This window comes from Sorex araneus, chromosome 6 (assembly GCF_027595985.1).
Source record: "Sorex araneus isolate mSorAra2 chromosome 6, mSorAra2.pri, whole genome shotgun sequence".
NCBI lineage: Eukaryota > Metazoa > Chordata > Mammalia > Eulipotyphla > Soricidae > Sorex > Sorex araneus.
In genome coordinates this window covers 28,912,589-28,927,000 of record NC_073307.1, presented here as the reverse complement: position 1 = coordinate 28,927,000, position 14,412 = coordinate 28,912,589, and the positions used below count along the sequence as shown (strand labels likewise).

General features: G+C 42.3%; 1 protein-coding gene across 7 annotated transcripts in view; it reads right to left on the bottom strand.

The window, feature by feature from the left end:
* RAPGEF6 (Rap guanine nucleotide exchange factor 6) overlaps window positions 1–13,905 on the bottom strand; it is a 187,462-nt gene extending 173,557 nt beyond the window's left edge. For all 7 annotated transcript variants that reach the window (XM_055143032.1, XM_004609838.2, XM_004609836.2 and 4 more), the window contains exon 1: window positions 13,624–13,905. In XM_055143032.1, the coding sequence (XP_054999007.1) occupies window positions 13,624–13,692 (69 nt within the window). In that variant the 5' untranslated portion in view covers window positions 13,693–13,905. The remainder of the gene's footprint in view (window positions 1–13,623) is intronic.
* Between the last annotated feature and the right edge of the window lie 507 nt (window positions 13,906–14,412).

The window sequence follows — 14,412 nt, the reverse complement described above, 5'->3', positions numbered from 1 at the left end:
CAAAATTATAAGATGAGGTTCTCGGCAAAGTTGTTATATAATAAAGGTCCTGTACAAATCTAAATTCTCTTTCTATCCAGTTGAATTTATGAAGGTCAAATGCTTTCCCTAAGGCATAAAAAAAGTTCTTTAACTTTTCAAGGAACCCTTTAAATGTGCATCTGCTGAAGAAAAGGACAACATGACCTTTGTTCTCCCACCTTCAGGATGCATGCAGTGACTCAATCAAAAATGACCCCAAATTACAATGTTGCTCTTTCATCAATTCAGCAAAAAAAACCCAACAAACCGACAAGTGTACATTCAAAAAACCATCAGTATCAATTATTATGAATCCTGAAACAGACAAATTGTAATAGCTAAAATTCTAATTTCCTTTAATTCTATTTCCCTCTTTCATGGTAACAAAATTAATTTTTAAAAATACTTTGATTGTAAATAATTATCAATAGCATCTGGCTGAGCATGAAATTTCTGCCAGCAAGTTTGTTTTTGTTTGCTTTGTTTGTTTTGTTTTGAGATTGGGGCCACACCTAGCAGTGCTCAGGGCTTATTCCTGGATCTTCTCAGCCCCTGGCAGGGCTCAGCCACATACAAGGCAAGAGCCCTATCCACTGTACTATCTCGCTCTGGCTCAATGTCCGGTTTTAAGTAATTTCATTAAAACACACATAAAAAATTAAAAGTGACACTTATTTGTATCTCTTTGTGACATTTCCTGCAAAGGTGTTATATAGCCATGGGGGAGGGGGACTTTCTGCTTTAAGCCTGAAGGAAAGGTTCTTGGCAAAATACAAATTTATGCAAATTGTACTTCATTCATATTTTAGTAAGAGAATATTACTACCAATCTCTGCCACTCCGTCAAACTTTTATCAGTCCTTTTATCCTAGAACATCAAATACTAACAAAAGCTAACACTACTATGAGGCCACGGAGATGGCATAAAAGACTGGAACCCTGGGTTCATCTCCAGCACTACATGAATCCCTGAACACTACCAGAGCCACTCCAAGCATCAAGTTGGGAGAAGCCCCAAAACAATGCTAGGTATAACCCAAAAGCCAAAAAAATAAATAAATGAGAGAGAGAGAGAGAAATTACTACTATGTATTAAGTAGTGCATATTGGGAGCCAGGAGATTTAGAATACGGGCACTGTTCTCAAGCAGTTTACAATTAAGCCAGCGAGACAAACATGCAGTAATCACTACAGAGTTCAGTAATTATAATGGAGGAAAGTGCAATGTAGCCTGGGAACAAAAAGGAATGGAAAAAATGAGGACCGAAGGATATAAATTTTGCAGATGAGCAATGGATGTGGAGTCTGAATTGACCAAGCAGCAGAGAGAAAACAAAAGTTAACAGGCATGACTATTGTTTACTGAGTATTTTCACATAGATTTTGCTAAATACTAATATGTACTACTTCACTACATATATACAAGTAACATTCAGACTGAAACTTAAGCTAGGTAATTTGTTCAGATTATTCAAGTTCTTAGTATTGAAGCCCAGACTGGAAGAAAGCTCAACAAAATACGAAATTTTAGGGCCATGAAAGTATACCACACCTTCCTATTATGCATAGAGGGAAAAAAAAAACGGGGAATATGGCAAAGTGTGTCTCACCTCGGGCAATATAACATTTAAGGAGCTTTCTATAAATACCAAGATTTAACCATTTCATAAGGCATTTCATAAATTCTTTTCTTCAAGAAAAGAAGAGTGAACCAGGGCATTGAAAATACAACACAAAAACCCTAGGTAGAGATAAAATATATAATCCATGTTGAAAAGTACTATTATGATATTTATAGTTTACAGCGTGTGTTAGAAATGGGTAATATTAACCTTAAAATACCAAGCAGAAGATCGAGGAGTCTATCTCCCTTCCTTTAGAAGCAAAATTCACCAATAATACACTTGCTGCCTTCACTTTCTTGGGTCTTATTCTCTCTTCAATCATTTTTCTTTTTAATCAAGCCACTAAAATCACTCAGCTGGAAGTAATTCAGTCCTCACTTTCCTTGATCTCACTACAGCAGCTGACATCAGGGACTTCTTTCTGAAATGCCTTCCTATAACAGTATTCTTCTATTCTCTCTGGCAGTTTTCTTCCCCATCCCATTTACAATTAGAGCATCCTGTCTTTCTATTTTTTTCCCACCTCATGGTTGAGGGTGGTGAGTAGCTGGTTCCTGAGTTCCCAGCAATTTTCAGCCAACTGGATTAGCAGTTTAATGTGAAGGTTTGAAGATGCAGTGCAGCCTCTCGATGCACAGGATGAACTCTGGCAGTGCTCAGCGGCCTCCTGGACTGCACCCAGGAATGCACGGCAGCCTACATGGTGCTGGGGATCAAACCAGGGTCAGCCACACAGAAAGCATGCAACTTGACTTCTGTGCTATCTCTCCAGTACTGACTGTTCTTCACATTTTCACACCGAGCATTCCTACCAATCTCATTTGGCTTTACAAAAGAGCCAGATGCTGCAGACTCTCCAAACAACTCAGACCCATCCACCCAGTGTGATGTGAAATTCCAAATACTTAGCCGACATCCCCCCTTATCTGTGTTGTGTCTCTTGTAGGGATCCCCCAAATCTCCAAAATTGTATTTCTCCTCTCCCTGCTCTGAAGAGGCCCCGAGATGCCGCCCATGAACGGCTCCTGAACGGCCATGATCCCAGAGGCACACAGACCAACCTCAGAACCCAGCAGCTTCTGGAAGAAATGCATCGGGACTGAGCACTAAACTACGGCACCGTGCCACCTCGAGTAGGGAAAGGTGTTTGTCCCTTCCACCTATTCTCCCCGGCGGCAGCACAGTGGCAGCCACCTTTTCAGAGCCTATTGGACAGCCAGCTATGAGACTGCAGTGACATGACACAAGGGGCTTCGTGGGATGGGGGCTGAAACAGGCCCCTCTCCCCACCCTAACGGGCCCCAAGTTGCCACCCACGAATGGCTCCTGGCTCCTGAATGGCCATGATCCCAGAGACACACAAAACAATCTCGGAACTCAGCGGCTTTTGGCAGAAATCCCTCCAGACTTAATACTAGAATATCAGAAATCCAAAATGCTCTTCATATAGCAATAAAAAACAAACTGTCTAATGATGCCTGCCTTTTCAGCAGGTCTGAATGTTGGGGAAAATTCCAAATAATAATGGTGGATCCTAAAAAAAAAAAAAAGAATAATGGTGGATCTTTTGTCAAAATATTGAATGTGATCAAAGTGGAGAGAGGGTAAGGTGGAAATCATTTGCCACATAGGTGGGGGAGGGGTGGGATGGGGGAGGTATTCTGGGGTTCTTGGTGGTGGGGGGTGTGCACTGGTGAGGGGATGGGTGTTTGATCATTGTATGACTGAGACTTAAGACTGGAAAGCTTTGTAACTTTCTCATGGTGATTCAATTATATATATATATATACACACATATATATATGTGTGTGTGTGTTTGTATATATACAATACACTAAAAAACAAACAAACAAAAAACAAAATTGCATTTCTTTTCTACTCTAATTCTGCCCCGGTTATAATAGTAATATAAACAGTTAACAAACCAAATCCTTCTCAATTTCTTTTTCTTTTTGGGTCACACCTGACAATGCACAGGGGTTACTCCTGGATCTGCACTCAGGAATTACCCCTGGCGATGCTCAGGGGACCATATGGGATGCTGGGAATCGAACCTGAGTCGGCCACGTGCAAGGCAAACGCCCTACCCGCTGTGCTATTGCTCCAGCCCCCTTCTCAATTTCTGATTTGCTCTTGCACTATGCATAAACATGTTGTCAAGAAGTGACAGGTGAATTTTGCTAGAACTGACCCAATGCTATTGCAAAGGCTTGAGAGAAACCTAAGGAGAGGGTATATCTTGATTTGCCCTGCAATACCTGGGACTTAGAGGCAGTTATCCCAAAAGCAGGCTTAGACAGAGTAAGTTGACAATCCAATAAAGTGGGTAAGGATGGGAGATAGCACAGGAGGTTAGGCGCTTGTCTTGCATGTGATTCAGGCCAACCATGGTTCAATCCCCAGCACCAGATGAATGGTCTTTAAGCACCATTCAGTGTGGCCACAAAATCTGCTCCACATCCCATATCCTCTACCCCCAAAATAGCATACAGAGAATGAATCAGGATATAGCTTGAGCAGATAAAGATCAAGGTGAGCCCCAAGAAAGTATACTCTAAATCTAGTCCAGAGATAATCTGCAAAAAACCAAGGTATCGTATAGTCCTTTTGGTTGCCAAAAGGAATACATATTGTATGATTCCACTCAAATGAGGTTTAAAAGCAAGCAGGGCAAATTTATGATGAATATTCTAACAATGATTTCACCTAGGAAGAGTATTGGTGAAGAAGCAAAGGGTAAGCTTCTAGAATAACAGTGGTGGATACCCACATATATTTGTACAAGTGAATCTGCATTTTATTTTTAAAGTTAATTTCAAAATTAATCCAAAAGTCAGTGAGAGTTAGACCATTCCACACCTAATAGTAACTATATTAGACCAACCTAGTCAACTTCCTTAGTATCTTACTATAATTCTCTTAAGTTGCACCCTACAGTTATGAACATATCTCCTATTTTCCATTATATCCTAATAACTAACAGTCTTCCTTTTTCCAAAAAAGAAACTACTACTTTGGACAAAATGTTCTATGTTTACCTTGCTACTAAGTCCTCCAGTTTCTAGGGTAGCCTGAGAGACCAAACATCTTCAACAAAACCTACAGAACTGTCTTTGTAAAAACAGCCATATTTCCAAGCTTTAGCTGCAACTTGTGCTAATCATAGCACAGCCAAGTGTGAGCCACAGATGGTACCTACCGGTGTTAACATGTTAAACCTTCCAGTGGTTTTTATTTATAAAACTTTGATTAAGTTCTCCTTCATAACACTAAGTAAAAATCCCTGAAATTATCCAACTTACAAGTATATGTAGCCTAGTATTTAACACAAAATACTGTGTATTCCTGGTCCCTACAACACCCCATATACTAGCTTTGTATTTCACAACCTTTTTCATTATCACACTCCTTTAAAGGAGTATTTCAGACTCCACCCCCTCCACATAATTGCCGCCCCAATCCCAATTAAATATGAATATGGGGAGTGGAAGGGAAATTGGTGATATTGGTTGAGGGAAATGAACTGATGCTGGATCACTGTATGCCTGGAATTCAATCATGAATAGCTTTGTAACTTCATAGTTCATGGTGATCCAATTAAAAAACATTTTGCTTTAAAAACTAAGGAATACAATTTTCTCTGGTAGAGGTGGAGTTTAGGATAACCTCAAAACATAATTATACCCAGATTTTCCTCACCCCTCAAAGAAAAACCCTTTCTGTCACCCCCAACTGGAGAGCATTTTCTCAGGTTCCATTATAGGCTTCTTGTTTTACAAACATGCATGACCTTACCCAATTACCGCCTTTGTTCCTTTGTGCTATGCCTGAAAAAAGTCCCTCCTTGATGATAGTCACACAACTGGTCACAATACTAAAGATTCAATTCTATGCTCCTCTTCTCCACAACCCAAAGTGTCAATATACCTTTTACACAATAATGCTAATGTTTCACTCATGTTCTTAGATCTGTGTTCTCACACAACAGGGACCATGTTATCATGACAACAGGGATCACGTCCAGTTTCTCTCTACAACCTTGACTCTTAGTACTATGTCAGACACATACACTGTTAAATGAGTGAATTAAATCCACGTTACCATCTGGGTTATGTAACCATACAGCTCGGTTTATCTGAAGCTCAGGTACCTCATTAACCTGTTATTCTAGCATAAATATGAATAACACCTCTTTTAATTCTCAAAAATGAATTGAGTCATAATTTATATTGCTAACCTATATCTAGGCAGTGGGAGATAATTAAATCTGAGCAAGAGTAGAATATTACCATACCTGAGTCTTAGTCAGAGCACTCTAATATAAATCATTCAAGCAAAAAAATCGGCCCCAAAATAATAAAACCTCTGAATGAGGGCAGCAAACTAGGTGAAGTAGAGAGTCAATATTTATTGACCAAATGGATTTAGAGGAAGACAGCAGAAAAAAATCAAAAGTAGAAACAGGACTCTCCTGAGGATCACACTGAGCTGCAAGGCATTTCAGTGCATTCTTTAGGAATTAGCACCATGGCAAAAGACATCAATACCAAAATCAAGAATTATCAGACTGCTAATTTTAACAGTCATTTTGCCATCGAGAACCATATCAGGACTGTTGGCAGAACTACCTGAATGTCAAACCTGGGACAACTGCCAAGCAGAAAGCATGTTCCCTAGAAACACCTGAGCTATTTCTACCCTGCCTCTCTGTCCTTTTCCCAGGGTGATGGATGAAGGCGGGGCTTGAAAACACAGTGATCCCCATGCTGGGATCATCAATACTGGGCTGAATAGAAACAGGCTAAGTAGAAACATCAGTATTAGTATCTGTCACTGTCATCCCATTGCTCATCGATTTGCTCGACTGGGTACCAGTAATGTCTTCATTGTGAGACTTGTTACTGTTTTCGGCATATTGAATACGCCATGGGTAGCTAGCCAGGCTCTGCCATGGGGGCGAGATACTCTTGGTAGCTTGCCGGGCTCTCCGGAAGGGTCACAGGAATCGAACCCGGGTCGGCTGCATGCAAGGCAAACGCCCTACCCGCTGTGCTATCACTCTAGCCCATTACCCTGGGATCATGGGTTAACTAATCACAAATCATGAAATTCCGTTAATCACCAATTTCTCGGGCGGGCTCAGTAACATCTCATTTCGTCCTTTCCCTGAGATCTTAGAAGTCTTGACTCGGTCCTCCTAACGATGTTGCACTGGGGGCTCTTCAGGGTCAGGGAAACGAGATCCAGCTTGTTACTGGATTTTGCATATGAATACACCATGGGAAGCTTGCAAGGCTGTCCCATGTGGGCAGTAAACTCTCAGAAGATTGCCAGCTTCTCCCAGAGGGAGAAGCAGGCCAAAGAGCTTGCTTTGGCTTCTGAGAGCTTGCTTTTAAGTCTCTCTCTGGATGTTGGCCGTTGATAGAATTACACACACCTGGGCAAAGAGTCTCTTGCCCGCACGCCTGGCTGTCTTCCCTGGGGCCCCTCGGAGGGAATGGGCTCCAGCTTCCCTCCCCACCTCGAGCAGAGCTCCCGGCGGCCAAAGACCACTGGAACCTAGCTATAGCCATGCTGGAGGCCCCTCTCCACACGTTCGGACAGGCCTCATGCATGAAGGTACCGGCAGAGGAACCCAGGTGTGTGTAATTCCATCAACGGGTTAACTAATACACACTGGAAAATGGTAAAAGAAAACAGTTAAAGTACAAATTTCCGAATTGTTTAAAACAGTTACTACTAGTATATTAAGGTTCTTCAACCCTTGTTCTCATTTGAACAAATATCTCACTTGCCTATCCCTATGCCTCTTTGCTTTTTCCACTCTGAAGAAGCCTGTTTTCACTCTTAAACACATAATTCCTATCTTTCACTCCCCTCCCATCTAAGAAAGTTCCAATAAAAACTATCCTGCTTCAGGTCGACTTTAGGGGGAAGAAACTCCAAATCAATAATAGTGAATTTTTTGGTTGAAATATTGAATGTAATCAAAGTAAAGTGAAAGTAAAGTGAAATTTACCAGTTACACATGCGGGGTGGGGGGCTGGGGAGGTGGGGGGAAGGGGGGAGGTATACCGTGATTCTTGGTGGTGGAATATGTGCACTGGTGAAGGGATGGGTGTTTGAGCATTGTATAACTGAGACTTAAACCTGAAAGCTTTGTAACTTTCCACATGGTGATTCAATAAAAAAATAATAATAAAAAGGGCAATCCTGCTTCACAAAAAATAAACAAAAAACTACACAGTATACTGACATTAGTGATCAAAACATTAGGACTAGTAATTAGATTAGAAGGAACTAGAAGGGACTCCAATGTAATATATAATCCTAGGTGCTGGCTTATAAAAACTAACTGAAGCAGATTACTGAATAAGAGAGTCTAAGATCTAAAAAAGAAAAAAAATCAATAATCACTGCTATAGGTATTTTTTCAAGTTTTACAATTGCCTGCGCCACTTGAGTAAAGAATGGACCACAAAGATGACAATGGTTCCAAAGTCTCTACCACACAACCTAGGCAGGTAGTTAAGTTATATTTAGGACAGCTTAATTACACAGAATGACAAGAATACCTCACAATGCATTTCCCAGAAAGTATCTATTAGTATGACTGTGTATGTGTGGACTTAAATTCTAAATTTTGTTTTAACATACTTGTTGATAATTTTAATGTGAGCACACTATGGTATTAAGTTCTTAGGGAAAAAAAGTAATCAGAGACACAGGACCTTGAGGTTTAAAAAAAAGAACTATAGGGGCTGGAGTGATAACACAGCGGGTAGGGCGTTTGCCTTGTACTTGGCTGACCGGGGTTCGATTCCCAGCATCTCATATGGTCCCCCGAGCACCACCAGAAATAATTCCTGAGTAACCCCTGCGCATCGCTGGGTGTGACCCAAAAAGAAAAAAAAAAAACCCAAAAAAGAACTATCATAAGGATGATGATAGAACTCAATATGGATTGAGTTGAGAAACTGCCAAACTCATGGTGCTTAGTCTTTTTTAATAGGGGCTCAATTTTTTTATACTGTGAGATGCTGGGGTAAAGCATGCAATGCTGGGGGCAGAGCATGTGTTGCTAGAGACTGAACCCAGGACCTTAAACATGCAGAGCATGTGCTCCGCACTAAAGCCATATTCCTGTCCCGCAAGTCTCAATTTTTACTGTTTCCTTTTATTTTCATGTAAGAATTCAAAGTGAGTACCTTTATAACTTTGTAGTTTAAAATAGTATCATCCCATACAGTCTTTATATCTAAAATTTTCCATTACAAAATATTTTCGCAGGGACCAGGAACATAGTTCAAAGGGCTGGAAGCATATGCTCTGTATGCAGACACAGATTCAATTCTCAGCTTTGCATCAGACTCCAAGTCCCAAGAGAGGAGCCAGAAATAGACAAAAAACAAAATACTAATTAAAAAAATAAAGCAATATACTTTATGAAGTGGAGAAGAAAATCAATACTAGTTCAGGGAAACACAGCATGCTAAAAAGTTAGAGCTTCAAAGAATGAGAAATGTCCAGAAAAGTTAAAACTGTTAGAATGCAGTTCTCAATGACATATGTTTCACATTTCAAGATTCAGTGTCTGACTCATTAGATTTTGCTTAAGTTGATAGATGCACATAATGACAACAAAAAGTTCAAAATAAAGAAACCATTAATTTTGTTCTGAGACAAACTAAAGAGTTCTTTATTCATTAATAATAGGATGCAAACATCTGATTACCAGACTGATTCTTGTCTACTCTTATCTTTAACATCTGATTATTATCTGTATTTTTCATGTTCTGCATCCAGTCAGTGATAAAATACTGAATGAGTTTTATCATCCCCAATTTATGCATTTTTTTTGGCTTGGTTTCCCCTTCTTATTTCACAGTTTGTAACCATCCCTTCTCCTTCTGGTGTCTTCTCTTCTGTACAGAATGATGAAGTGATCCAGGTTTTATTCTCAATTTACTTCACTATCTTAGTAATTTCATCTAGGTTCACAACAGTAAACAAATTTAACATGCTAAAGACTATAAAATTTCAGGGCTGGAGTGATAGCACAGCGGGTAGGGCATTTGCCTTGCACGCGGCCGAACTGGGTTCGATTCCCAGCATCCCATATGGTTCCCTGAGCACCGCCAGGGGTAATTCCTGAGTGCATGAGCCAGGAGTGACCACTGTGCACCACCAAGTGTGACCCAAAAAAGAAAAAAAAAAAAGACCATAAAATTTCTTTGTACCATCTAGTCTTCTCTCTAGAAATGTGTATACAACATCTTATTCAAGAATTCTAAAAGATTGTTCAAACTTGACATGAATTCTGAATTTCAGATTCGCCCCTCCCCACAACCTGTTCCTCCTGCTGTTTCCCATCTCTCTGAAGGCATCTCAGACTCTTTGACGGCAACTTCAACACCATTTAAACTGAAACCCTTGAAATCATATGCACATATATTGGGCCTAGGATTCTATTCAAGTGGCACTGTACCTGCATAGCATGTCAAAGGCCTTGAGTTGTTTTACCCAGGCTCACAGCACAGTGGGATATGGCTCCTATTCTTAAAACAGGACCCAAGATAGTATAGGCAGTAATGCTAACCTTGCCTCACAAGCAGCCAAGGCCAATTTAATCCCTGCCACAGGATGCCCCCACGCCCCCAGAAAAAACCCACCACTGGAAGTAATAACCAAGTAGAGCTAGAAGTAGCCTAATCTCTCCCCACCAAAAAAGAAGAGAGAAGAAAAGAAGAATCTAATTCATCAGTTGTTGGTTAAACCTGCAAAATGAAGCCTAGAAGATGAAATAGCAGGTAGGGTGCTTGTCTTGCACATAGCTCACCCCTGTTCGATCCCTGGCACCAGAGAGCCAGGATTAAGATCTACGCAACACTGGGAATGGTCAAAAGAAACCTGAAAAAAAAAAAAAAAACCAAAAACTTCAAAGTATTTGCATAACCATCTACTTCTTAGCCTCTTTATTCCTGCGTCTTTATTCCCTTGCACCCACATACAATCTAGCAAACAGGACACTGGTGGGGATGTCAGTGATCAAACTCTGGGCCTCAAACATGAGAGACTTGTACCCTACAGCTTAGGTACACCTACAACCACCCAATGTACTTGATTGTACATAAAAAACAAACAATGGGGGGACTGGAGCAATAGCACAGCCAGTAGGGCGTTTGCCTTGCACGCAGCCGACCCAGGTTCGATTCTCAGCATCCAATATGGTCCCCTGTGCACCGCCAGGGGTGATTCCTGAGTGCAGAGCCAGGAGTAACCCCTGTGCATCGCCGAGTGTGATCCAAAAAAAAAAAAAAACAATTGGAGGCTGTAGATAATTCAGAGAACAGGGCATTTGCCTTGCATGAGATCAACCCAGGTTCAGGTTCCAGCACAGCATGATTCTGAAGCCCCGCCAGGAGTGATCCCTAAGCACAGAAGCAGGAGTAAGCCCTCAGTGACACGAGATATGGTCCAAAATAACAAACAAGTAAACAAGGTGGTATCACTCTGCTTCACAATCTTTTAAGCACCTCATTTCAATCACTCAAAAGTCAAAGAATTTACAACTCTTTGTCCTCTTGTCACTCAGTGCTCCTTGATCGCCCATGAACATATTTGGCATGCTCTCACCTTATGGCCTTTGCAATGATTAGTCCATTTGATCAAGATTTCCCTCCATAATCAACCCCACACTTAATTCGAACACATTCATCAAGGCTTCAATCAAGTATTTTCTCAACCAGCACACTTGTTTTGTTTGTTTTGTTTCTGAGCCACACCTGTAAAAGTACTCAGGGGCTATTCTTGTCTCTGTACTCAAAGATCACTGTTGGGGGACCATATGTGGTTCCAGGATTTGAACTAGGGTTGGCTGTATGCAAAACTGGTACCCAGACCTAATGTACAATCTCAACCAACAACAACAGTGACCACCTTAAATTACAACTCAACCCTTGCCTCATGTTTTCAACTCCTTTAACCTGCTCCTATTTTTCAAAAATTATCTAACATTATGCTATTTACTGTGTACTTATTTGTCTCACTTCTTCCCTGTTACAATGTAAGCACCACTTGGGCAGGCCTATTTTGTTCACTGATAGATCCTAGTACCCTGAAGTGTAAGCTTTCAGTAAGTGTACAATATGTTAATAGGGTCTTAAAGATCTACTGAAAAGAATAAAGATCTTATGAAAACAGAAATAAATAAATTTCATCAAGTTATTCACCACAAATTATCACTGGGATTCAGGTTACAATTTTAACAGTCATACTTTCATACCCCATATTGTACACTATTCTATGAATTAAGCAAGTAACACCCTGCTGCTAGATGTTAGGGCTCTAGTTCAAGTACCGTGGACAATTGTTTAACATTTGCTTAAAAGCTGCTGTTCCAGTAAAAGAAGATAAAGTATTTTCCACAGCACACATGGGTGAACATAACTTCTTGACTGATTTAGAAAATTCACAAATGCTCAAGATCAGCTATTTAAAACCAAGTGGACTTGGAGGGATGAGTGTTGGAACACTGACTGAAACTTAGTATCAACAATTTTTAAGGGTCTACCTCACAGTGATTCAATAAAAAAAAAAAAATCTTAAAAATAACTAAGTAATTAAAAAGCAAATACAGGGGCCAGTAAGAGAGTACAGCAGGTAGGGCATTAGCCTTGCATACAGCTGACCCTGGTTTGGTTTGATTTCTTGTACCCCATAATGTTCCCTGAGCCTGCCAGGAGTAATCCTGGAGTACAGAGCCAGGAGTTAGCTCTGAGCACTGCTGGGTATGGCCCCAAAACAAACAAAAAGCTGTCTTGTAAACTTTAAATCCAATATTTAAAAGTAAAACCTACATTAGACATTATTGGACTGTGTACTTTCTATTATGAAAACCATGGCTGGGTTCACCTGTTCCAAGTTGAATGCCTTCAATTAGCTCACAGCTGACTTCAAGGATCATTACAGGGAAATTAGGAGACATGGAATTATAAATGTATGTCTCAAAGGAAGACTGGACAATGGCAGAACTTGCCTTGTTTTTAATCCACGCCTAAGATTCTCTCACAACAGTCTGGCACTCGACTACAATTATGACTTGAAATAAAGTCATGTCATAAAAGAAGTCAGCCCAAAGCTAGTAATATATGATGTAAATATATTAAAAATACACTAATACTTAAAATCAAAAGTAACTCAGAATTAACCAAAGCATTTCATTTGTACATCCCTCTATACATAAGACAATTTAACAATACACTCACATTCTTTTAGCTTTTTTGGGGGAAACATACCACCTACAGAAACTTTCCCAATTCTTCCTCCAAACCTAAGCACACTTAAAAGGATTGCAAAACTAACAGGTTTAAGTCAGGTGCCTGAAAATTAGTTTCCAGCTCAAGTAAAAAATCATTAACGCTGATGCCATTTCTTCTCACTCAAGACACGAAGTTTTGAGTCCGAACATAAAGTACCGTAAAATTCCCCACCACCAGTCTGAAAAAGTCCCTCTCGAGAACTGAACTTTCAAACAGGCATCCTCCGCAACGGAGCTCACCGTCCGGGGGAACAAAAAGTTTCACGCCGACTCTGGAAACTTTTAAGCAAGGAGACTTCAGGTACCTTCCGACGTGACAACTATTTACAATTTCTACCTCACTTTCCGTCGTCTATTTCCCTCTCGCGCAGTCCCGCTCGGAGCCCCACATTTCACGGGAAGGTACGAGTTTACGAATGGTGCGGAATTGTCAAAAACACTCGGAAGTGGCGGGCCCGGACGGGTGCGCGGGGCGGCGGCCCGCGAGAGGAAAGGCGGTCCTCCCCGAGCCCGCGAGGACGTCCCGGGCCGGCGCGGCAGGGCGGGCACCCAGTTAACAGGTGCGACGGGCCGGCGAGGGGACAGTTGCCACAGGTTTCGGACCGCAAGATGCGGTCCTTCGGACAGCCAGAAGCGCGCCGGGCCGGCCGGCCTTACCTCCGGGGTCCGCTCGGGCGGCTTCTTCTTTAGCGCCTGTCTAGCTCCGGGGTCCACGGGTGAGTTCATGGCCGCGGCTCCGGCCCCCGTGCTCCCCAGCCTGCCGTTAGCAGCGCGCGCGACCACTCATTCGCTTTACGTCGGGGGGCTGGACCCCCTTTCCGGGGAGGACGGTGCACTCCCGTCGGCCCTGGGGGGTTCGCGCTCAAGCAAACAAGCCTTCACAACACCCGCCCAGGGCCTCAGCCCACGCGCGACTGGCCAGCGAGAAGCCCGCGCGGGGGCGGAGGGACGGGAAGCACGCATGCGCGGCAAGCCCGAGCACGCAAGTGAACGCCCAAGGGCGTGACTTCGCCGTGACGTAAGAACTGGGGCGGTGAAGCGGGGCGGCGAAGTGAAGCGGCTTCCAACTTTTCGTGAGATTTCGAGACTGGTCGCGAGACCTCACCTAAGCTTATCTCCCGATCGGTCTCGGAGTTGCGGTTTCGGCCGCTTCCGGTGGAGCGGCCGGAAGCGCGCCGGGAGGGAGCTAGTGAGGCTGAGCGGAGGCGAGGCCCTTTGGGTGGAGGCTTCTGTTTGTGCCAAGATCCGGAAGCCCAGGGCGTGCCCGAGTCTGGGACAGCGCTCTCTTTCTGCAACTCCGACGCCCCTCCCTCGAGAACGTGCGGAAATAGAGCCGCCATTTGGCAGACTAGGAAGTCCGCACGCGCTTTACTCCGCATTTCTTTTCATGAAACCATTCTGTTATGAAAAGGGCCCCAGTATTTCCTCGAGACGGGCGTTCCGAGG